The sequence below is a fragment of the Pyricularia pennisetigena genome, chromosome 3 (assembly GCF_004337985.1).
Source record: "Pyricularia pennisetigena strain Br36 chromosome 3, whole genome shotgun sequence".
Taxonomy (NCBI): Eukaryota; Fungi; Ascomycota; class Sordariomycetes; order Magnaporthales; family Pyriculariaceae; genus Pyricularia; species Pyricularia pennisetigena.
In genome coordinates this window covers 4,422,124-4,444,050 of record NC_043742.1, presented here as the reverse complement: position 1 = coordinate 4,444,050, position 21,927 = coordinate 4,422,124, and the positions used below count along the sequence as shown (strand labels likewise).

At 51.2% G+C, this 21,927-nt stretch overlaps 10 protein-coding genes across 10 annotated transcripts; 6 read left to right on the top strand and 4 right to left on the bottom strand.

Annotated features, from left to right (window-relative positions):
* Positions 1–82: 82 nt before the first annotated feature.
* PpBr36_02938 (uncharacterized protein) lies at positions 83–1,302 on the top strand (the record flags this gene model as incomplete). The annotated part of the gene is made up of 3 exons (XM_029890115.1): positions 83–146; positions 190–542; positions 640–1,302. The coding sequence occupies 3 exons, from the start codon at positions 83–85 to the stop codon at positions 1,300–1,302; spliced, it is 1,080 nt and encodes a 359-aa protein (XP_029754147.1).
* Positions 1,303–1,348: 46 nt separating this feature from the next.
* Positions 1,349–2,004, bottom strand: PpBr36_02937 (uncharacterized protein; the record flags this gene model as incomplete). Its single annotated transcript, XM_029890114.1, has 2 exons — positions 1,349–1,713; positions 1,794–2,004. The coding sequence occupies 2 exons, from the start codon at positions 2,002–2,004 to the stop codon at positions 1,349–1,351; spliced, it is 576 nt and encodes a 191-aa protein (XP_029754146.1).
* A 462-nt stretch (positions 2,005–2,466) lies between these two features.
* PpBr36_02936 (uncharacterized protein) lies at positions 2,467–4,632 on the top strand (the record flags this gene model as incomplete). Its single annotated transcript, XM_029890113.1, has 3 exons — positions 2,467–2,736; positions 2,845–2,923; positions 2,984–4,632. The coding sequence occupies 3 exons, from the start codon at positions 2,467–2,469 to the stop codon at positions 4,630–4,632; spliced, it is 1,998 nt and encodes a 665-aa protein (XP_029754145.1).
* Positions 4,633–4,969: 337 nt separating this feature from the next.
* PpBr36_02935 (uncharacterized protein) lies at positions 4,970–5,962 on the bottom strand (the record flags this gene model as incomplete). The annotated part of the gene is made up of 5 exons (XM_029890112.1): positions 4,970–5,081; positions 5,157–5,465; positions 5,624–5,715; positions 5,791–5,825; positions 5,905–5,962. The coding sequence occupies 5 exons, from the start codon at positions 5,960–5,962 to the stop codon at positions 4,970–4,972; spliced, it is 606 nt and encodes a 201-aa protein (XP_029754144.1).
* Positions 5,963–6,304: 342 nt separating this feature from the next.
* PpBr36_02934 (uncharacterized protein) lies at positions 6,305–6,844 on the top strand (the record flags this gene model as incomplete). Its single annotated transcript, XM_029890111.1, has 3 exons — positions 6,305–6,354; positions 6,455–6,602; positions 6,692–6,844. 3 exons carry the CDS (start codon positions 6,305–6,307, stop codon positions 6,842–6,844), a joined length of 351 nt encoding a protein of 116 aa, XP_029754143.1.
* A 1,141-nt stretch (positions 6,845–7,985) lies between these two features.
* On the top strand, positions 7,986–9,657 carry PpBr36_02933 (uncharacterized protein; the record flags this gene model as incomplete). Its single annotated transcript, XM_029890110.1, has 5 exons — positions 7,986–8,227; positions 8,429–8,525; positions 8,591–8,626; positions 8,819–9,128; positions 9,473–9,657. 5 exons carry the CDS (start codon positions 7,986–7,988, stop codon positions 9,655–9,657), a joined length of 870 nt encoding a protein of 289 aa, XP_029754142.1.
* Positions 9,658–9,741: 84 nt separating this feature from the next.
* On the top strand, positions 9,742–10,745 carry PpBr36_02932 (uncharacterized protein; the record flags this gene model as incomplete). Its single annotated transcript, XM_029890109.1, has 4 exons — positions 9,742–9,820; positions 9,926–10,227; positions 10,301–10,435; positions 10,515–10,745. The coding sequence occupies 4 exons, from the start codon at positions 9,742–9,744 to the stop codon at positions 10,743–10,745; spliced, it is 747 nt and encodes a 248-aa protein (XP_029754141.1).
* Positions 10,746–11,055: 310 nt separating this feature from the next.
* Positions 11,056–11,848, bottom strand: PpBr36_02931 (uncharacterized protein; the record flags this gene model as incomplete). The annotated part of the gene is made up of 4 exons (XM_029890108.1): positions 11,056–11,390; positions 11,462–11,552; positions 11,619–11,704; positions 11,785–11,848. The coding sequence occupies 4 exons, from the start codon at positions 11,846–11,848 to the stop codon at positions 11,056–11,058; spliced, it is 576 nt and encodes a 191-aa protein (XP_029754140.1).
* Positions 11,849–12,679: 831 nt separating this feature from the next.
* PpBr36_02930 (uncharacterized protein) lies at positions 12,680–15,615 on the top strand (the record flags this gene model as incomplete). The annotated part of the gene is made up of 5 exons (XM_029890107.1): positions 12,680–12,862; positions 12,941–12,956; positions 13,022–13,306; positions 13,366–13,448; positions 13,564–15,615. The coding sequence occupies 5 exons, from the start codon at positions 12,680–12,682 to the stop codon at positions 15,613–15,615; spliced, it is 2,619 nt and encodes an 872-aa protein (XP_029754139.1).
* A 713-nt stretch (positions 15,616–16,328) lies between these two features.
* PpBr36_02929 (uncharacterized protein) lies at positions 16,329–17,921 on the bottom strand (the record flags this gene model as incomplete). Its single annotated transcript, XM_029890106.1, has 3 exons — positions 16,329–16,466; positions 16,625–17,713; positions 17,856–17,921. The coding sequence occupies 3 exons, from the start codon at positions 17,919–17,921 to the stop codon at positions 16,329–16,331; spliced, it is 1,293 nt and encodes a 430-aa protein (XP_029753284.1).
* Between the last annotated feature and the right edge of the window lie 4,006 nt (positions 17,922–21,927).

Sequence of the window (21,927 nt, the reverse complement as noted above, 5' to 3'; positions counted from 1 at the left end):
CGACCAGGTGCAGATGCGCAAGAAGTTGTCGTCGTCAAACTGCACGAAATTTTGACACTCTACAAAATATACTTTTGTAATCATGCCTTTTGCACAGCTAGTAGTAGGGTCTCCCGGCGCTGGGAAGAGCACCTACTGTGATGGGAGTAAGTCAGGTTCAGTGCACTGTTACGAGCTGGCTGATCAAAGAGGAGACTAACCGCGTCAACCTTAAAGTGCATCAATTTCTAGGCGCAATAGGGAGAGCCTGTTCTGTAGTAAACCTTGACCCGGCCAATGACCATACAAGCTATCCGTGTGCCCTAGACATCCGGAATCTCGTCACACTGGAGGAAATCATGGGAGACGATAACTTGGGGCCAAACGGTGGCATCCTCTACGCTATTGAAGAGCTGGAGCATAATTTTGAGTGGTTGGAAGAGGGTCTGAAAGAGCTTGGGGACGACTACATACTATTCGACTGCCCGGGCCAGGTCGAGCTGTACACACATCACAATTCATTGCGCAATATCTTCTTCAAGTTACAAAAGCTCGGCTACAGAGTACGTGATTTGTCCACCATCATTTACCCCGTGGGGACGCGGGTGGCATGAAGTCCCGTAAAGACAGCGGCTGACAGATCAAATTGTCTCGCTGTAGCTTGTGGTTGTTCACCTCTCGGACAGCATTTGCCTCACTCAACCATCGTTGTACATCTCGAATCTCCTCCTCGCTTTGCGCGCCATGCTCCAGATGGATCTTTCCCATGTCAACGTCCTCACCAAGATCGATAAGGTTTCTTCCTATGACAGACTCGCCTTTAACCTCGACTTTTATACCGAGGTCCAAGATCTTTCGTACCTCCTCCCCGAGCTCGAGGCAGAGAATCCCTCGCTACGCAGTGAAAAGTTTGCCAGGCTAAACCGAGCCGTCGCAAACTTGATTGAAGACTTTGGACTCGTCCGCTTCGAGGTCTTGGCCGTCGAGAACAAGAAAAGTATGATGCATCTGCTCCGGGTGCTCGATCGTGCCAACGGGTATGTATTTGGTGGGGCCGAGGGAGCGAACGATACCGTTTGGCAGGTGGCCATGCGCAACGAGGGCTCCCTGATGGATGTCCAGGATATTCAGGAGCGCTGGATCGATAACAAAGAGGCTTATGACGAGATGGAGCGGCGTGAATGGGAGGAACAAGTCAAGGCCCAAGAAGCCATGGCCGAAGCCGAGGCAGCGGCGGCTGAAGAGGACGATGACGGCTTGATGGGAGGCCCAGGTGCTCGGTTCCCAGACAGTGGCATTACAGTGACTCGGACAAAGAAGTGAAGGCTGGGACGGCAACCCTGGAATCAGTCATAGATTCCGGCGAATATCAGCCCTCGTCCTCGTCCTCTCCCTCATCCTTTTCGGCGGCGCTGTCATTGTCATCTTCAGCGTTAAGAACCACACCCTGCGTACGCTGGGCAGAGTCACTGGAACCAAATAGAGTATCCAGCACGTCGGACTCTTTGCCAGCCATTTGCTTTTCGACGGCGAGCTTCAGCGCCTTGTGCCGTCGAATGGCCGCCGTCTCGACTTTACGCATCGTGCCTCCGACATGAACAACACGAAAAGTACAGGTTTGCCCGTTCTTGATGGGGAGGTCATCCATAAAAGTCAGGGCAGCCCACACGAGGCGATATTGCTCCCGATGGACACGAAGGATGAAGGTTGAAGTGGCATTGGACAAATATTTGACTATAAAGTAGGTCAGATTAAGGAAAATCCCACGCGGAAGCCAGGACGCGTCGCGAAGCCTAAAATTATGCCAAACTTACCCAAGAGGTTTCGCTCAATAAGACCAGAGCCATAATCTCCAAACAATACTCTGACCTGTTCCCTAATGGCTCTCAGGATAGCCTGGGGTGTCAAGTCATTCGTCGTTGGCTTGTGAAGGACGGCGAGGTCCGGTTCGTTGGGTTTGACATCCTTGAGCGCGTCGGGGTAGAGGATATTGACTAGTAGATATCTTTCCTTAATACGAACCATGACGTCCTTATGGCCTCTGCGCGACGACTTATTGACAGTCTCAAAGTTGATGTGATGAGATATTTACTGTGTTGGACTGGTGAGTTGGGAGTCGCAATTGATTGTCGGGGCGATGTAGGGATTTTTTGCTGCTGGGTTAGGGTTAAGATCCATGCTTGAGCTACCCCAACTTAGGGAGCAGCTTCCCCTCACAGCCCTTATTATTGTTCAATTTATGGAGGTTACAGTATATTATCAACAGGTTATTCCATGGACCGCTCAAGTTGACGTACCTTACCTCCAGGTGCATGCACCCTACCTCTGTTGGTAGACTGATTTTCCCTAGCTGGGAGAACGAACTCTTTTACAATCAAACTTACATCATAGTTCAAAGTGATAGTTTGCCTTGATTGGGTAATTTTCTGGTGATCCTATTCATACTATAATACCTCACACAAGCTGCGGCATTTCGTCCAAGTCATAATGTCCAAACAACCCCTCAAAGCAGCCATCTTGGTTGTCTCAACAACGGCAGCTCGAGACCGTTCAACCGACGCAACCACCGCAATACTACGGGATGTTTTTGAAAAAGATGGGGCCGGGCAATGGAATGTCGTTCAGACAAGCATTGTTACCGACTCTATTTCTGACATCCAACGGCAAGTGATGTCATGGACCGACACGGCCGACGCCGTTAACCTGATTCTCACCACTGGAGGGACAGGCTTTGCTGTAGAGGATCATACACCGGAGGTATGCAGCCCCGAAGACGGCATTTCATTTGTCAGCCCATTTGAAAACCTTGACTTGGTCTTAAATGTTATACGGCCAAGTTAGTGACCTCTATCTTGCAATCAACAGGCTGTCAGTGCACTGCTGCACAAGCAAGCTCCTGGGCTTGTCCATGGCATGATCGCAGCGTCACTAGATGTTACTCCCTGTAAGCTGCTCCTTTTAGTGCTTCCTCTTGTCGTTTTCTCTCGTTGCTGACAGCTTAAAGTTGCCATGATGTCCAGGCCTGTGGCCGGAGTTCGAAAGGGGACTATCATCGTGACTCTTCCCGGTTCTCCAAAGGGGGCCAAGGAGAATCTTCAAGCCGTTATTAAACTCCTGCCACATGCTTGCATACAAGCCTCCGGGGCAAACTCGCGTCAATTGCACTCGGGAGGAGTGAAAAAGTTGGAGCAGGAGGCTGGAGTTTCGGCCAGTGGAAGCCAACAAGGAAGGTCTTCGCACCACCACCACCAACACCATCATGGTCACGGGAACCTAGTTCGGCACACACAGCCAGACTCTAACCCAATGTCGAATGACCCCAATCTGGGACCAACTCGTCGACATCGCGAATCACCATACCCAATGTTGTCGGTTGACGAAGCCCTGGACGCAATTCAAAAGCAGACCCCAGCCCCCACTACCGAGATGCGCAAAGTCAGCAGTGACCTCGTGGGTGCAGTGCTGGCCGAGGACGTAAAGGCAAAGGAGAATGTACCGGCTTTTAGAGCCAGCATCGTCGACGGGTATGCTGTCGTCGTGCCCAAAGATGGCAACATGCGTGGCGTTTTCCCCGTGGTCTCGGTATCACATGCCTCTCCAGGTGAAGTCCCTCCTCTCAAGGAGGGTGAAATCACCAGGATCACAACCGGAGCGCCCCTGCCGCCGGGAGCGACTGCAGTGATCATGGTTGAGGACACTGTGCTGAAGACTAAAACGGACGATGGCAACGAGGAGAAGGAGGTAGAAATTCTGGCAGAGGGTGTCAAGGAGGGTGAAAATATCAGGGAGGTGGGGAGCGACATAGAAAAGGGCACTATCGTGCTACGTAAGTACGAACAAGTCTCGGCCGCTGGAGGAGAGATTGGCTCGCTCGCTGCCGTTGGAGTTGACGAGGTGCAAGTGTTTCGCCGTCCAACCATTGCGGTTTTGTCGACCGGTGATGAGATCGTTCAGCATGACCGGCCAGGAGAGCTACGGATGGGCGAGGTTCGAGATACGAACCGACCAACCCTCATTGCGGCTGCTAGACATTGGGGCTACGAGGTTATCGACATGGGCATCGAGACGGACAAGCCGGGCCGCCTCGAGGAGACGTTGAGGAGCGCCCTGAGAAAAGCCGATGTTGTCATCACCACGGGTGGTGTATCCATGGGTGAGCTCGATCTGCTCAAGCCGACTATCGAGCGGTCCCTTGGCGGAACCATTCATTTCGGCCGCGTGTCTATGAAGCCTGGAAAGCCCACCACTTTTGCCACGGTCCCTGTCAAGGACAACTCGGGCGAGCGGGTGCAAAAGGTCATATTTTCGCTTCCGGGGAATCCTGCGTCGGCCCTTGTGACTTTTCATATATTTGTCCTGCCATCACTTCACCGTTTCTCCGGGTTGCAAACAGCTGGATTGCCCAAAGTCCCCGTGACATTGGCGCACGATTTCCCGCTCGACAAGGCACGGCCAGAGTACCACCGTGCTGTAGTCTCTATCGGGACAGATGGCTTGCTCTGGGCGAATAGTACTGGCGGGCAACGGAGTTCCAAGGTCGGGAGTTTAAAGGGTGCCAACGCGCTCCTGTGCCTCCCGAAAGGGGCTGGCTCGATGAAGAAGGGGGAGCAAATAGTTGCTTTGTTGATGGGCGCCATTCACGGAAACACTTGATTCATCGCCCGTAACGGCTGGAAGCCCGGCTAATAAATAACGTCATTTTGTACAGGTGCAGACTGTATCGTGTCTACTTTTAACATGTGTTTCCATGTGTTTCCTATGCCGGCAAGGTATCCTTATGCAAAAACCTAATTTCCCCCCTGCGCCACTTTGAAGGCAAAGCCAACTATAATGCGGCTCGCTCAATGTGATGATATTCTGCTATTTTACAAAAAGGCAGATACTAGTTGTACAAACGCACATGTGCCACATACCTCTGTGGCAAGCCCGCCTATGAGATTGCAGAAGCGACACGGCGGGTTCAACGAGTAGTTAGACTGAGATGTGTTTTTCATCCGCTGCTTCCAAAGTCATTGGCCTTGCCCGATGTCAGGAGACCAACAATTAGTCCAAACAAGCCGAGAATAGAGCTGAAAATCTCAATCACGAGGATCTTGACGAATCTAATGGTCAAAATTGTTAGAAGTCAGTCGAAGGTCCTTGCAGCTTGTGAGATCTGTTAAAAAGGGCGGGCATACAGAGTAGGGTCCGCAGCATCGGCCAACGCAGCACCACTGCCATTGATTCCAACGGCGACGCCGCAGATGAGGTTGCACATGCCAACAGTCAGGCCTGACCAGAAGAGGGCATAACCGGTATAATACGCGTTGGCGGAATAGTAGCCGGTGCGGTCGAGGGCGTTGATCTTGGCCTGGAAGACGATGGCCATGATCACTCCGTAGATGGCGACCACTTCACAAAAAATAATTGAGATCAGGTTCTTGGTCCGGATTCGAGGAGCCTTGACACCACCGCCAAGGATGGAGGAGCCTGTGATGAAGATGCCCCTGTGACGATGCAGCTGTTGTTAGCTACTGTTTGAGAGTTTTGGACGCGATGCCTGATTATTGATTAATCCAAGAGCAAAGCTCCCAGATGCCTCATTCTCTCGGAGAAAGCAGAGCTTGACAGATCATCGGTCCTGAGAGCACGAGTAGCTACGTACCAAGCAGCTCCAACAACGGACAATCCGATGCATAGCGAAATGCCTAAGCTTGCCCACGCGAAAGGCGATATATCTTCAATGAAAGCGCCGACCTGTTTTTTTGTTTCGTGCAAAGTAAGCGTCTGTTACGTCGTCTATGATGAAAGGGTCGACTTGGTCTCGCGTACGTCGAAAGATTCACCACTGCCAGTGAAGAGCATGTCTAGAAGCTCAGGTGAGAATCTGTTAGCAAATGCGCACGTCAACAGCACGCAAAAATCATGAAATAATTATCCACTCACATGCTCCTACGACAGCGAGGGCAGACCCAGTCCCCCCGAGTCCATAAGTTAAGCTCATTTTGACGGTTTTGTTGTTCGCGTTGTTAGTCTGTTGTTTGAACAAGGCGACGCCGTCATCGCTTGCATCTCGGGATTCGGTCGCTTGTCCAGGCTGGGGCTCGAGGCACCTGCTTTGGTAGGGTGGGTGGGTACTTGATGCTGTAATCACACCCTCCGAAACTACCCCGATAAGGCTTATCGCAAGAACTGAAGCCTCAGGCATCAATATTTTGGCACGTCTGCCTGGCTGTGACGTTGGAGGTTCGCCTCATGAATCCTATAAATACCGTCGGCCTCACAATCATCACCATTATCAACTCAACTCAACCCATCGGCGGCGGTTGAGATTATAGCAGCAATCATGGCTACCAAGAAAGAAGAGACCTTCTATGAGCTCTACCGCCGTACTAGGTACATTTGACATTTGACAGACGATCTGCTGAAATCCAGCCGATGGACACATGCTACACCTTGAAGAAGCCTGCTAACCTGATCGTCTCTCTGAATACAGTCTGGGCATATGTCTCACAGATGCTCTGGACGATCTCATTACGAATGACCGTATCAATCCTCAACTCGCCATGAAGATTCTGGCTAATTTTGATCGTGTCGTGGCCGAGACTTTACAAGAGAAAGTCAAAGCCAGGCTTCAATTTAAGGTATCAGTTCATCCCATATGTGCAAATCTCTTACGTGTCGCGCCGGTCTCAATGTCCACGTCAACTCATCAACCATTCTACATTTACAGGGAGCTCTCGACAACTACCGTTTTTGCGACGACGTATGGACCTTTGTGATCAAGAATATCAACTTTAAGCTGGATGGTGGTAATCAGACCATCCAGGCCGACAAAGTCAAGATTGTTAGTTGCAATGCCAAACGCCCTGGAACAGATGCTTAGAGTACATCTGTTCCGCAAGTCAAGTCGCCACGTAGGCGAGAGGCGAGACCGAAGAAAGCATCCAAGTCGGAGAGTGGCGCCAAGAGCAAGATGGAGGAGCCTGAGTTCAAGATTGAACGTCTGCCCTATGCTGCAGCTCCGACGCTGTATCAGAACGCCCACTTGAAGCGTGAGGACTCGCCCGATGTTAAAGAGGAGGATGGTGACTGGTGGCGAGTGAATTGACAACGTCGCCTATGGTACTATACATATATTGGAGGAGATGGGAAGGAACTGGCTGCTTTTTCCAGAGTTTCTGCAGTTCCTGTGCATGGTTACTTATCTTTTTGGCTCATCATTTTGCGATTCCCGCTGATGGAGGCGAGCGGCGTTCTGGATCATACACTTTTAAAGGCGCTCGGTAGGATGGCGTTACTTGGGCAGACCTTATTTTCTTCTTTTTCCTTATGGGTTTGATATTTGCATCCGTACTTAGAACAGAATCAACAGGCTGGATTCCCAGTTTGTGACCAGTAATAACCCACAGAACAGCTTCTCAAGTATTTCCAAGGACTGAACCACATTCTCCTAGTCCCTGCTTAAGCTATTGCACAATTGGGACGAACTAGCTTCGATTTGTTTATGACACTTTAAGAAGTCTGCTCACCATTTCAACACAGGCCCCTGTGTAGTGCTTTTAGGGTCTTTGCATTGCTGATATTGTGAAAGGAATATCCGTTGAATATGGATCCTAGGTACGGTGACGTCTTTCGTGTCATGCCGGGCACCTTTGGGAATGACACGCGCTCATCCTTGTCATTCAGCCCAGTGGGGATCAAGTACACTAGTCGGATCTTGCACGATTTCCAGGGGCAAGCTTGCTTCGAAACATGTACAGTAGTAGCCCGGCTGTCAGGTCATGCAAAACAACCCAGATATCTATCACACCCATTCGAGCTTGTAGCGCTTTTTATTTTATTTTATTTTTCCTCCTTGTTTATAAGCTCCAAGGACGTCGTTACAGGGGCCTGCTTTTCCCCACTCAGTCTGGGTGACGCCCTTGTCCAAACCTCAACCAGACATAGCCACATTCGCTGGAGCACGTTGGCAGAGTCCGACTTCTCATTGGGACCTTTCACCACGCACAACACAGCCAAGCCCCATGCTCCGTCGACGCCAACAGGCTGCGACGACAGCCGCTGCAGATCCTACCGACGCCTATAAAAAAGCGATGGAATCTGCTGCTACGGAACAAAGCCCGCTGCTCGCGAGCGATGGACCAGAATCCAACGCGGCCGGCGAGCAGCATCCGACCACCATGACCTGGAGTCATCGTAACAAATGGATTCTATACGCCGTCGCGAGTGGCGCTTGCGCTGCACTGAACGGAGTAATGGCTAAGTTGTGAGTAAAGGTTTTTGCCCTGACTGAAGAGATGTGTGTAGGTAGCCGCTGCGGCAGTGAAAGCATCTGTTGTTGTTGTTGGTGTTGTCGTGGATATCGCTGTGTAAAATACACTCGTTATGCCAACCGGCTATCATAATTCAGCTCTGGTCTATTCGTATTGATACTTATGTGGTATGATTTACTCACATTGATGACCAGAACTACCACCGAACTCACTTCGAGCTTCTCTCAAAGTATAGCACGAGTGCTTGGCATGTCCGCAGTTGAAGGCATAGTTGAAGCTGTTCTACGAGCTGTAGGTTCTTCACTCGGTTCCACGATGACCATGGTCGAGTGTGACGCTGACCTTTTTTTTTCAAGGGTTTCTTTGGTCTGAATCTGGTCTTTAACGGTGTGGTAAGTTCCATTGCGTTTCAATATACCTTCTACAGTTTCAAGCCTCCCCTCGCAATTAATGGGTGCTGGGACAGGAAACTTCGTGGTTCATTCGGCAAACAGCATGCCGACTTCTACTCCTACAATCCGAGGGCATGCGGGACCACACTTGTCATCGACTAACAAGCTGCTGACATTGCTGCACCATGACAGATGTGGACACTCTTCACTCAGGCACTTGCTAAAGGAAATTCAACGACTCAGGTGTCCATTATGAACACCTCCTCCAACTTTGTTTTGACTGCACTGCTTGGTTTGGTCATCTTTTCCGAATCGCTTCCGCCTCTCTGGTGGCTTGGCGCTTCAATGCTGGTTGCTGGCAATGTCATCATTGGACGCAAGGACGAGAGTTCCCCGAGTGGAGCTGCGGCATCAAGTAACGGGGCCGAGTACGAAGCAATCCCGCAGGTCGACGTGGTGCTTCCCGCAGAGGATAAAGACGATGAGGACATCCCAGAGCTTGGTGACTTGGGCGCGAGAGAAGAAGCTAGATAGGCCGCCTTGGAGACGAGTTGTTTACTCGGAGGGGAAGGGGGCTTTGTTCATCTCTGAGCCCAGAGCACTGAATTGATACCGTAGAGTCCAAGCGGTATTTCCAAAGACTAGATTATCTTCATACGTTTATATTTGCTGAAACCCAGTCCAGACTACTTCGAATATCCATTTCGAAATGAACTGGGTGGTCACCTTACCCTGCATCCCAAACCATGGGTCCAATGATTTAGACCAACTCAGAATTGAGGTAGTCTGGAGTTCCTCTTTTTTGTTTACCCCCGCTTGCCAAGGTACCCTGGGCTTGTTATAAAGAGCAGCTTATCGTACGCCCGGCAGCCTTATCGCCCACAATTTTCTCCACGCTACTTCCAGGGCTTGTGAGCGGGACGGGAACTTTCATCCCGCCGCCACTTGAACCGCCCGGCGCATTACACCGCGACGTGCTAAAGATACCTGGACGCGACAACCCATGCGTCAACGGCGGCAACGGCGAATAATCTTCTTTTTGTAGACATAGCAAAAAGGCATACTTTTCCTATTTATTCCCGCAGGTAAAGACCGGGAAGATAATACCGCCCATCATGAGGCTCAATGCAGACCTCATCAACCACTCCCTCTCCTACCTGAACCCTCTGAAGGAGCGAGAGCTCGACCTTCGAGGTATGTGCGTCCCGAAAAGAGCAGATGCTACACTTTGACGAGTGCGAGGGCAGAATTGATATCTCGGCCTCTTTCTCTCTTTCCGCGCCGCCGCCGAACCTTTAGGACATCGAATACCCGCCATTGAGAACCTGGGTGTCGCCGGTCCGCAAGATGCCATCGACTTTACCGACAACGACATACTGACCCTGGGTAACTTCCCGCTGTCGCCCCGCATACGGACGCTGCTCCTCGCCAGGAACCGCATTGTCAGCATACAGCCCACGCTGGCCAATGCGATACCGAACCTCACGAATCTGCAGCTGGCATCCAACAACCTGAGCGAGCTGGCAGACCTCGATCCGCTCAGGGGCTTCAAGAAGTTGACGCATTTGGTGCTGATGGACAACCCTGTAGCGAAGAAGGAGGTTTGTTGCCTTGGGCTGTGCTCTGTTTGCTGGAGATATCGGTGTTTGTTTTCTAACTTTGCTACCGCGATAGAACTACCGCTACTGGATTCTTTGGAGGTGCCCTAGTGTTCGGTTTCTCGACTATCAAAAGGTCAAGCAGGTGGAACGGGAACACGCCAAAGAAATATTTGGCACTGAGGCTGAGCCTACAGAGCTTGCTCTCAAGGTAAGCAGAGATGCAGCCATGGGGTTTTGCATGGCCTTCATGCCCACGAGCCGCAGTCTAACATATTTTGTTCCTCAAGATCCTTGGAACCAAATCCAGTTCCTTGGACAAGACTACCAAGACGGCCAATGCGCCATCAACGGCCGGCTCAAAGCTCTCCCGCATCAAGCTCACAGACGAAGAGCGCCAGAGGCTGCAGGAGCGCATCAAGAATGCAAAGAGTTTGGACGAGATCTTAAGGTTGGAGAAGGAGCTGAACGAAGGAAGGTTACCGGCCGGCATCCACGCGAGCGACATGATGGAGGAATGAATTTTGACTATGGAATCAACCTGAATTATACTGGTGAAAAAACGAGCATACTACCCGAGGGTTGGCGCATCGACAAGGAGTTACTGGCTTATCTTGCCAATGCTATGTTTGTCTTTCACACACAGTCTCGAAAAAGTTTTGCAGTGGGGTTCGACTAGAGGCCTGATACCAAGCCAAATGCTGAAGTACATAATCTTGTTGACTTCGATAGTGGATTGATTGAAGTTCCATCTCTATGCGACTCCGCTGTCCCTATGTGCTTTGAACATTACAAATAGTCCGTTCCGGAACTCGTACACCGGACTTGCCACTAGCCAGTCATATCGACATCCTGGTCCTGGTCCCGGCCACCACCAGCCTGCCTCATCTCTAACTCCAACTGCCTGCTTGGATCGTCTTCGGATAGGATGCTGTGCCTTCCGTGACTGAACCCGTTACTGATTACCGATTCGTCTCCGTTCAGTAGCGATTTTTGCCTCTTGCCATTGGGCAATAGAGCAGGCGGCTCGGCATCAGCGGCTGGCTTCTCGCCTCTGAGCCGGGCCTGCGTGTTAGATGCGCGGTCCTTGATGTCTTTGAACGCAACCGTCTTGGGCACGACGTCTGTCAAGAACTCGAGGTTTTCTTGATGCGCTACCGCGTTTGCTGTTTGTTGGTTGTCGACTTTTTAGCAGATGGTCCAAAGCTGCAGTGGCATCTCGTTCGTTCCGACATACCAAAATCCTTGTACTGGATATTCCGCCTGGGCTTGCGGTCCATCTTGGCCATGTTATGAGCCTCTGTGGCGAGGTGCTGAACGAACAGTTCCTAAATAAGCTGGGCATTTAGCAAGGTATGGCCTCGCGGTAACTATAAAGACAGGGCCAGACAAACCGCAGCAAGTGTAATGATGAACGCTGCATTATTCGAGCACATTTGTACGTCCTGGTCCTGTGCTATGATCTTCTTCACCCTCGTCACTGGATAATCACGTGGTCAGTCAAGAGAATAGGCTACGATGCCTCGGGAAGTTTTATGGTGAGTCCTGGTTCAGGCTTACAAGGCAGCTGAGTCTGGCCGGTCGGATCCCGCCGAGGAGGTATGGCCGTTGTGTTGTAAGGCATTTTCACAGAGTTTGGCTGGGTTCGTGGTTCAGGTTCACGATCAGCACTGTCACCACGTCAAGCAGAACAAGCAGTCCGAATATAGGTAAGCCTCTTTAAGGTGAGATGGTAGGGGTGAAGAAACCCGGTTCAGATTTTAGGATGATCGATTGCTCTTGATAATGGATTTAACTTCGGCTCGGATCCTATAGTTTGTCAAGACGAGAGAGTAGGCCTTTGGGGATTCAAGTGGGGACAGAGGTTGAGGTTGAGGTTCAGGTAGACGTCAGTAATTAGGAACAACGCGCTCGACGCGACAATGATTGAGCCAGTAGCCCCACCAGTCAATTTGCATAAGTCCAAGTCCTCAGGTAACACCCCTTGCGCAAACTCTCATGCCAGCGAGGGCGGCATCGAGTCCAGACAGCTTAGTTTATGGCTCAAGCCAATTCGTCACCAGATGTTGCTGTAATTATTTTTTGCAGTGATTTTATTTAAAAGTCAACTGTAATATTATCAGATATTCGAATCAAACCTGATCAAGACGCTGTAGGCATGACTGGGAGCTAACGCTGGACAACCCTAACCCCATCATTGCTGTCAGCGACACGTAAAGTAGAGCGAGGTGACACCCGGTTGGCTCGCAACATTCTGGGGGGTTGCATCAGCGGTCTCAATCGAGACGCACCTCCCATTTACCCGACACCGATACGTACACTCCAGCGGCAAGGAACACGGGCTTAAGCTTCTGAATGGGGTTATGCGATAACAAAGCTCATTGTTTGCGATTCACTTCGATTAAAAGGCCGAGGGCAGGCTTGCGGCTGCCATGCCCACGATCTCGCAGCAAACATGACCTCGAGAACATCCTCTTACTCGTCCCAAGCTCCTCGCCAACCTTCGCGGCGTCCTACCCTAAACGCCGCATTGTCGACGTCTTTGCCAGATGCGGATCAAGTCGAAGATGCTGATGTACAAGGTGCTGCTGTTGAGCGTCAAATTGAACAGGAGATCGCCGAGATCAAGAGATATGAGGTGCGCTTTGTCCAACTTGCCACCCCTGCATCACCCNNCCCCGATTCTCCAAACTCGACCGACTAACTTCTGCCCCAGGACTTCACAACAATAGGTATCTTATCGGCCTGTGCGAATTACCGTAGCGATTCATGTCGCTAACCGTTGCGTGACCGATAGATTGGGTTCAGGATGCCGCTCAGGAGCGGTTACGGCGAAAAGCACGACGGAAGCGCCGACAAGCCAGTGTCTATGACAACAGCTACGTCGGGTGGAGGAGCTGGGCCGCTGAGTCCTACGAGGCTGCCCAGGGCTGGATTGTAGTGACGATTATAGGCGTCGCTATTGGGTTAAACGCCGCTTTTCTCAACATTGTCTCCGAGTGGTTGTCCGACATAAAGTTGGGCCATTGCAAGACAGCATTCTACTTGAACGAGAACTTTTGCTGTTGGGGAGAGGATAACGGTGGGTTCTATCCGACATAGTCGCATGTACTGCTTTGACGAGTGACGGTGCTGATCTAGAACGTGAGGACACAGGATGCAATGACTGGCAACCATGGACAGGCTTTGGTCCCATCAACTACATCATTTATATTATATTCGCGGTATGTGCCGCTTCCGCCGTCCTGTAACGGGGCAGCAGCATGTCATGCTTCCTGAAGCCTGCAAGCAGCTGCTTGCGCTGTCATGTACTAATCATACCTTTGCCCTACGCGCCAGACCATTTTTGCCTGCACAGCAGCGACGCTGGTCAAATCTTACGCGCCATATGCCGCCGGTTCTGGAATCTCAGAAATCAAGTGCATCATTGCTGGCTTTGTCATGAAGGGCTTCCTAGGCTCTTGGACGCTTCTGATCAAGTCTGTTGGCTTGCCCCTGACTATCGGGTCTGGGCTCTCGGTCGGCAAGGAAGGACCTAGCGTGCACTACGCTGTGTGTACGGGCAACGTTATATCGCGGCTTTTCGCCAAATATAGGAGCAACGCATCCAAGACGCGGGAGATCCTCAGCGCTTGTGCAGCAGCTGGAGTGGCTGTTGCTTTTGGAAGCCCGATCGGTGGGGTGCTCTTCTCCCTAGAGGAGATGTCTAGCTATTTTCCCCTGAAGACGCTGTGGCGCAGCTATTTCTGTGCCCTCGTAGCCACTTCAGTGTTGGCTGCCATGAACCCATTTCGAACTGGCCAGTTGGTCATGTTCCAAGTCCATTACGATCGTACATGGCACTTCTTTGAGATTGCCTTTTTTGCCATCCTTGGTATCTTTGGCGGTTTGTACGGCGCATTTGTCATCAAGTGGAACCTCAGGGTGGCTGCGTTCCGCAAGAAGTATCTCAAGGAGTATCCCATCATGGAGGCGTCCTTGTTGGCGTTCATCACGGCCATACTCTGCTTTCCCAATGCGTTTCTACGGATAGAGATGACGGAGAGCATGGAGATTTTATTTCTCGAGTGTGAGGGTGCCGAGGACTACCATGGGCTTTGCGAGGCCAAGAACAGAGCGTGGAACATCACGTCACTCTTGATCGCCTTGATCTTGCGAACTGGTCTCGTCATCATTTCATATGGCTGCAAGGTGCCCGCCGGAATCTTCGTGCCATCCATGGCCATTGGTGCCTTGTTTGGCCGCACCATTGGCATCGTGGTGCAGGCACTTCAGGAGTCCTTCCCGAGCAGTTCGTTCTTCTCGAGTTGTGCACCCGACGTACCTTGCATCACCCCCGGAACGTACGCATTTCTCGGTGCTGCCGCTGCGCTCAGTGGCATCATGCACATCACAGTTTCGGTCGTTGTAATTATGTTTGAGCTGACGGGAGCTCTGGATTACATATTGCCAACGATGATTGTTGTGGGAATCACGAAAATGGTGAGCGATCGACTTGGCCATGGAGGAATCGCCGACCGTATGATCTGGTTCAACGGTTTCCCTTTCTTGGACAACAAGGAGGAGCACAACCTCGGCCTGCCTGTATCGGCTGCCATGACCTCCGACTTGGATACCATACCCGTCACGGGCATGACCATGGAGTCGGTCGAGCGATTACTAGCCAAGGATAACTATCAAGGCTTCCCAATTGTCGAGGAGAACACCAGTACAGCAGAGAGCAGTAACAACGCTCGACGTGGCCGTAACCTGGTGGGATTCATTGGGAGGACGGAGTTGCGGTATGCTGTCGACCGGGCCCAGCGCGAACGACAAATAAGCCCGTCGGCCAAATGTAACTTTATGCCGAGCGACGTCAACGCAGTGACGCCAATTACGCCTGCAGAGCATGCTAGGAGGGCCAGCTTTGTGGGCAACGGGTCTACTGTCGACTTTAGCAGATTCGTGGACCCGACGCCGGTTACCGTGCATCCTCGCTTGCCGCTCGAGACGGTTATGGAGCTGTTCCGCAAGATCGGGCCGCGGGTGATTCTGATTGAGCACCGCGGCAGACTCCTTGGTCTCGTAACCGTCAAGGACTGTCTCAAGTATCAGTTCAAGGCCGAGGCGGCAGAGAATGGGCCGTCATCTCGAGCAGACGAAGATGAGGTCCAAGAGAAAATCTGGGCCTTCATACAACGCGCTGCGTGGTGGGTGGGGGACAAGGTATCTCTCGCTTCCGGGGGGCGCATAAGATTGAACAGCAGTTTTGACGAAACAAGCCGCGTGAGCAGGTCTGGTCACCAAGCCGGACATAGCGGAAATCCCAGGAGCACCACCGGCCAGATCCTCGAGGGAACGGAGGATGAGATGGGCGACGAGGTTGGGGCTGTTGAGATGGAATATAGATAATTTGGACAAAACTTTGTACCTGCTCAAGATACCAATGAAGCTTACAGGCCTCATGTCCAGAACATAGACGTGCACGGGCGCTATAACAGTGGTAATCTGCACCAACCATGGCAGGTTCAGGAATATGAGTTGTTGCTTTTTTTGGGACTCGCCAGGCTGTAATGTCATAATGACGGCAGCGGCTTGCTAGCTTTATAAGCTTGGGTTGGGCTGCATGTTGCATCAAGGTTCCCTTGACAGGCGATGATGCGGCTGGTAAAGGCTTCCGACATATCACTCAAGCGATGGATTCCGATTGTGCAATGAAAACAAGTACCAAAAAAAAAAGTGTAACAAGAGACTGGCGACTAATTAAGGGCTATTTCTAAGTCCCCGACACAGCGGAAACGAAGCAGGCCAGAGCTGAGAGGGACAGAACAAGACACCACTGCTCTTCCCCTGTTCAGCCAGGCTTTTTCTGGACTTCTATTACAAAAAGTAGTAGGGTTAAGTCGAGCGTCAACTACCTGAGCTTCCCTGACGCTCGCCCCTGTGAGGCAACGCTATGTTTTTTTTTTTTTTTATACGACAAAAAGGAAACCAAGGGGAAAATGTATCAAGGAAAGACCTAGACCTGAGGGTACCACTTCCCGTGCCACCTCAGCTAGCAATGTGCAAGGTGAACGTCGAGGATTCCTAGTGCCCTTTAGCCGGATGTGATACGATGGGTTGACCTATTCGTCCCGTGGTACTTTCGGTGGAATGCGCTCCGGAATATCACCATCAGTGTCGTCTGTGCTGCGTGTCCCCGGGGCTTGGACGTCTGCATCACTGATGCGTTTCTCCAGCTCGGTCTGAGCACGTTTCTCCCACTAAAATGCCGCAAAAGAGTCAGCTTTTCTCGTTCTGTCGCCTAGTCACTCGACAGCTACGCCTCAAGGCCATCACCAAGTCCACCGCGATCGGGAGACAGCATTGGAGGAACTGCCAAGTTCGGGTGCACATATTCACGCTGCCACCATGAACATACCTCAATCTCACGCGAGCGGACAGATGGGCCATCTGAAGCTGATGTGAATGGTGCATCCGACCCCGATCCCACTCCCTCGAGCTCCTGGATGTTGTCGGCGAATGTAGACCGTGCACGAGAGGCCCTTCCCGATGCAATGCCCGGTGGCGGCTGCATCATGCCAGGAAGCATGCTCTCGCGGCGGTTCTGTTCCCTGTAGGCCGGGAGCATACTGGCGCGGCGCGAGGCGATGTAATCACCGGGAGCCTTGCTGCCGTCGCCAACCCAGAAGCGGCGATCGACCCTGGCCGCGGCATAGATAATGACGACTATAACTTCGATGCCGAAGTTGAATATATAGAAGCAAGGCTTGCTGAGGAACCATGCGGGCTCCCTTAACGGGCGTGGGTCAAAGGCCACACCTGTGCGGAAGCCAGCGCCGAGCGTCAACAACAACGAGGTCGTCAACACGAGGAAGACCTGGGCTCGAAGACTGCCATAGCCGAACTTCTCGGGACCCGACTGGCGGTACGGCCACATGATGGCTAGGACCACGATGGGGAAAGGCAAGAATGCGAGGAGGGCTAGCAGTGTCGCGCCGACCAATTGCACGATGCGGTCATTGGCTCGCACCTCGGGATCGAGGGTAAAGAACGAATGAACCGTTGCCGTGATGAGCATGATGAGCAGCGCAATGACCAAAGCGAAAGTGGCGATGAAGGCTCCGTTAGTGATCTTGTGCCAACCGAACGGCGGATGATACGATCGGACGATTCGCTGGGTGAAGATGAGGTTCACCAAGAACAAGAGGACGACGCCGGCCGCCACAAGTACGTTTGAAGCCACCGCGACGTTCATGTTGTTGGGGTGTACGGCCCACACAATGCGAGTGATGAGGGCGAAAACTCGGGCGAGACAGAACACGAATAGAAGGGCGGAGAAGACAAATTTGTGGTCGCGTTTGATATTTGCTCGGAAAACTCCCATATGGACAGCTCCTGCAGCGATGAATATTGCCATGAAAACTGCTGATATCGGCACATCCAGAGGAACTGTAGGATTACCGCCCAGGATAGCTGATGAGGGAAGGTAAGGCGGCGATGAGGGTTGCTGTATCCCGAGTATTGGTTAGTATCCTAAACTCCCCAAGGTGTCCATGAACTTTGCAACTGCAGTCGATATGTTGATCCATAAACTGATCTTTCTGTTTCCTACAACCGGACAGTCCTTCGGCGGCAATAGGTGTGCATACCTGTGGACCGCCGGGTCCAGGGCCTCCTGGGCCACCAGGGCCTCCCGACGGTGGTGAGTCCGACATCTTGGTGATATCTTTCACTGCGTAGTGCTCCTGATATCACAGTGGTAGAGGCAGTTGATGAAACAGAGAAACGAGGGACAAGTGAGAGAGGGAAGGAATATTAAACACTAATAGCAGAAAACGAACTCGCGTCCACCCTCTTAGCTGTCACCGTATTCTGGTACGAGGGCAACCTCAACCGACAAGAAAGAGAGGCTGGCCACGAGAGTAGCCGGGGACTTTAGCGAACGAGCCCGAGGGAATGTACAGCATAAGACAGCGGCGGTCCGAGGTATTAAAGCTGGGCAGTCAAGGGGCGCTGGGACAGATGTAAAATAAAGGACGACAGTCGAGCGGCGAACAGATGGTGAACAGGATCAGTCAGGTGAGACATGAGATTCGAGAACGATCGTCGGAACCCCATATACTAGGGGCTTGTGCTACCAGAGACGGCAGAGAAGCAAAAGTATGCAGACAATAGCGGCGAGTTAAAGGGGATCGAAAGCCAACTTGCCGTTGAGGACGTTTTTGTGATGATATCAGATGCGCTCCCAGCGGCTCGTCGTAATCCTGAGCCGTTCCAGTCCATTGCCGCCCGCCACTTCACCTGTTGCGGGTCTTGAACGCATCTAGACGTTGCCAGCTGAAGCTTTGAAGTCAAGTTGGATTCCGTTTTCTCCCTTCGTTCTTCTTTCTTCTCTGAGCACAACATGTCTGTGTGGCTGCTTTGTGCACACTACTTACTTGCCTGGACATGGCGAACCGCGCAGGCTTTTGACAAACGCGCCACATAAACTTTGGTCCGACACAACATGCAAGGCACTGTATACCCGTCCCGATGTTGGGCCTGTCCGCATAGCTGGGTTACGCTACGCACGGACAAAGACTTCGCGTCCACATCTCTGTATGGGTGATTGTACATGTGCGTGCGCTAGCGTCTGGTAACCGGACGTCCGGAGCAATCATCGGAGAGATCGCGCTGAGAAACGCCGACAGGTGGGAAACAGAATTTCTTGGTTTTTCTGATCGATCCTACCAGTTCCGCCTAGATGTAGAAGTCGCCAAGTTGACTTCTCCCTTTTCTCCACGGATATGTTTTCCCATGATGACGTGAGGAGGGAGGAATTAGCGAAGGAAAAAAAAGAAGAAAAAAACCGTGACTTGTCTGCCTGGTAAGAGACTGTGCAAACCGGAGACAATTCAAAGCTCGAGCTGCTTGTGCCTGGATATGCAGGGATTTCCCTTACACTTAGAAGCCATGTTTACTCAAACGATGGACCCGCGAATGAAAATGGGTGATTGTAATTGGGATGAAAAGGTGATGTGATGATCATCATGGTTACCATACCAACCCCCGATTGGTCGAGATGTTGAAGGGTGCCTGCCAAGAGACTTGCTTTTCGCTAGACTTAGAAGTAAGTGCACACGCTTCCCACGGTCCCGACAGCTTCAGGTACGAAACAATACGGGCTCGGGTCGGCGTACTGTACGGAGAATTTTCCTTTATCTGGTCGGTCTTGATGGTGCCAACACCCTCTGTCATGATGTCAACATCGCAATAACGTAGCTCGAGTCACCGCGAATACTCCGGTTGGTGTCTTACACCAGCTTTAGTCAGGAGAGACAGCCAAAAGGCAGGCGGCAAGGCGGGGAGATCTGCAGGTACCTGCCTCTGTTCACATGCCCATGATTGAAGAGTCTTTCGCCAAATTGCGGTGGAAATTGCAATGGCATTATGCAAAATCTTTTCCGAGTGATGTTGCTTCTCAGCTCCCAGCAGGGAGGGTGCAGCTGAGCCAAATCGCTTGTCGATCAGCGGCATTCAGCCCCAGATGTAAGGGGGGAGCCGACAGAGTATGGAAGCAATGTGCCTGTAAAATGACTACCAAGGTAAATGCCGTGTTTGACGAGGCGGTGTAAAACGGTGTTTTTTTTTTTTTTTTTTTTTTGGGAAAGCATAAGGAGTAGATGACCCTTATACCATAGTAAACAAACAAAGGGCAATTGCAAGCAACCTGCAAGGGATATATGCACCTGCTGCACGATGCTGCGAGTATATAATCAATCCGTGGGCGGAGATCCAGCCGCCCGGTTATTCGAATACGCCGATAGGTCCCTGGGTAAGCTAGCCAAGCTTGTGAATTGAATAGCACAGCGTCCATTTTTCGACGTTTTCGCACCGCGGGGAATTGTAGCGTCGCCAGATTGGTTCGACTTTGTAGACTGGCATAGTCTGTATCACCGCATTGAGGACCTTGGGTTAGGTAGGTAAGGTGGCTTCACGCAAGTCGGCTATGGTGATATGCCCAAGAAACACCAAACAAATGGAAACATAGCTTATAATTCAATCGATGGCCGACAGCTGAATGTTGAAACGGCAACAAGGTGAGAAATTTCGTATTGTACAGCTACGGGGTACGTCAATTTTACGATGCACTTTCAGAGCCAGAAACTTGAAGCCTTTTGTTGAGCAAAGTTGAGTACCAAGCAACAGACGAAAGGAATATACCGCCGTGGTAAAGTGGCCTGATTTCTCTGGCGGGGGCAGATCCCGTCTCCGTACTGGGGACTCCGTAGATAATCCGCAGTTCCGGAGGACTCTAGGTAAGGTTGGTGCTTGAAATTTTCGGATAGGCCGATTTTATGTCTGATTGGAACCCAGCACAGAAACCGCTGACAACCGGAATGGACCCAGAAGGATGCAGCTGTAGTTTCTTTATTTTAATTTTTCTGGTTTATTTTTGAATTGAGTTTTCCGGTGGTCTGATAACGTGCGCATCCAACCGCTGAAGCTGCCGTCCTTTTCCTTGCATGTTGTAGTGCAGGTAGTGCAGCGAAAGGCCCCCAATTGACCACCTTGCCGATATACATATGTATGTATAGTAGGAATGGTCCAAGACATCCCCTGTGCGATTCGCTTGAACACTTATCTCTCCAATGGTGCACAATCAATCTGCAAGTATGCAAGTAAATATGTTTTTTTTTTTTTTTTTTTTTTTTTTTTTTTTTTTTTTTTTTTTTTTTTTTTTTTTTCACTTCGTTCTCCCCACCTGCAGTGCGATACGGCTCGGCAAGAACCCGCAAAGTCTTATTTTTAACTTTCCGCACTGCAGTTATTGGTCAGGTAGGATGCCATTAACCGATACACGACAATTGCGGTTCGGTAACTGGGTAAGGTAGGTATTGGGTGTTATGCAACTCTGTGTATTTTGTATTATTCCGAAATACCTACCTACTTTGATAGAGTATCTATCTACAGTCAGTAGCTGCTGGGTAACTAACCAAAGCTCCCACGACCTTTGGTGATAGTTCAAGACGCTGTCTTTGGCAGGGAATTCGTCAATGGAAGCTTTCCCGTTTCAGACTCGACTTTTAATGCCTCCTGCGAGCAATACTTCCTTTTGGGGCACCCCGCATGTAACCACACTTGCCACATATGCTCATGATTCCAAACACAGATCCAATGAAGATTAGATATTATGCGGCATAAAGACCATCGGAAACTTTTACAAACCCTGTACTCCCCATCAAGATCGTGGCTAATCAATTAATGATAACTGCCGTATGCACCGCGGGAGGCCGAATCTAGGAGGGGCTCGAGGAACAATTCATTTTGAGCCATGAATGCCGCTGGAGCCGTGTGCTTCAGGTAGTGGTGTGGTCATGCGGCTGATGCGAAGCAGACGAATTAAAGAGAACTGGTTTGTTGCCAAGGCCCCCCAGACCTGTTCACCTCGCAGATATGCAACGTCACGGAAGACGACGATAATTTTGCTCGAGCTTCCAGGCCGCCTGAGTGACCGCGCTGGGGCTGACAGTTATAACAATAGAAAGGGAGACTGATTTGTGCTTGGCTTGGTAATAATAGTACGTACGATGGAAGTTACTGGGAATGGACTTTGCTTCGGAGCAGGTGCGTTCCCAGAGCACCCTGAACCTTGGCGTTGCACACACGCGACATGACCAGGTTTATCTGATGCACATCCCTTACCCTAAAAGTACAGTAATCGGGGGGGGGGGGGGGGGG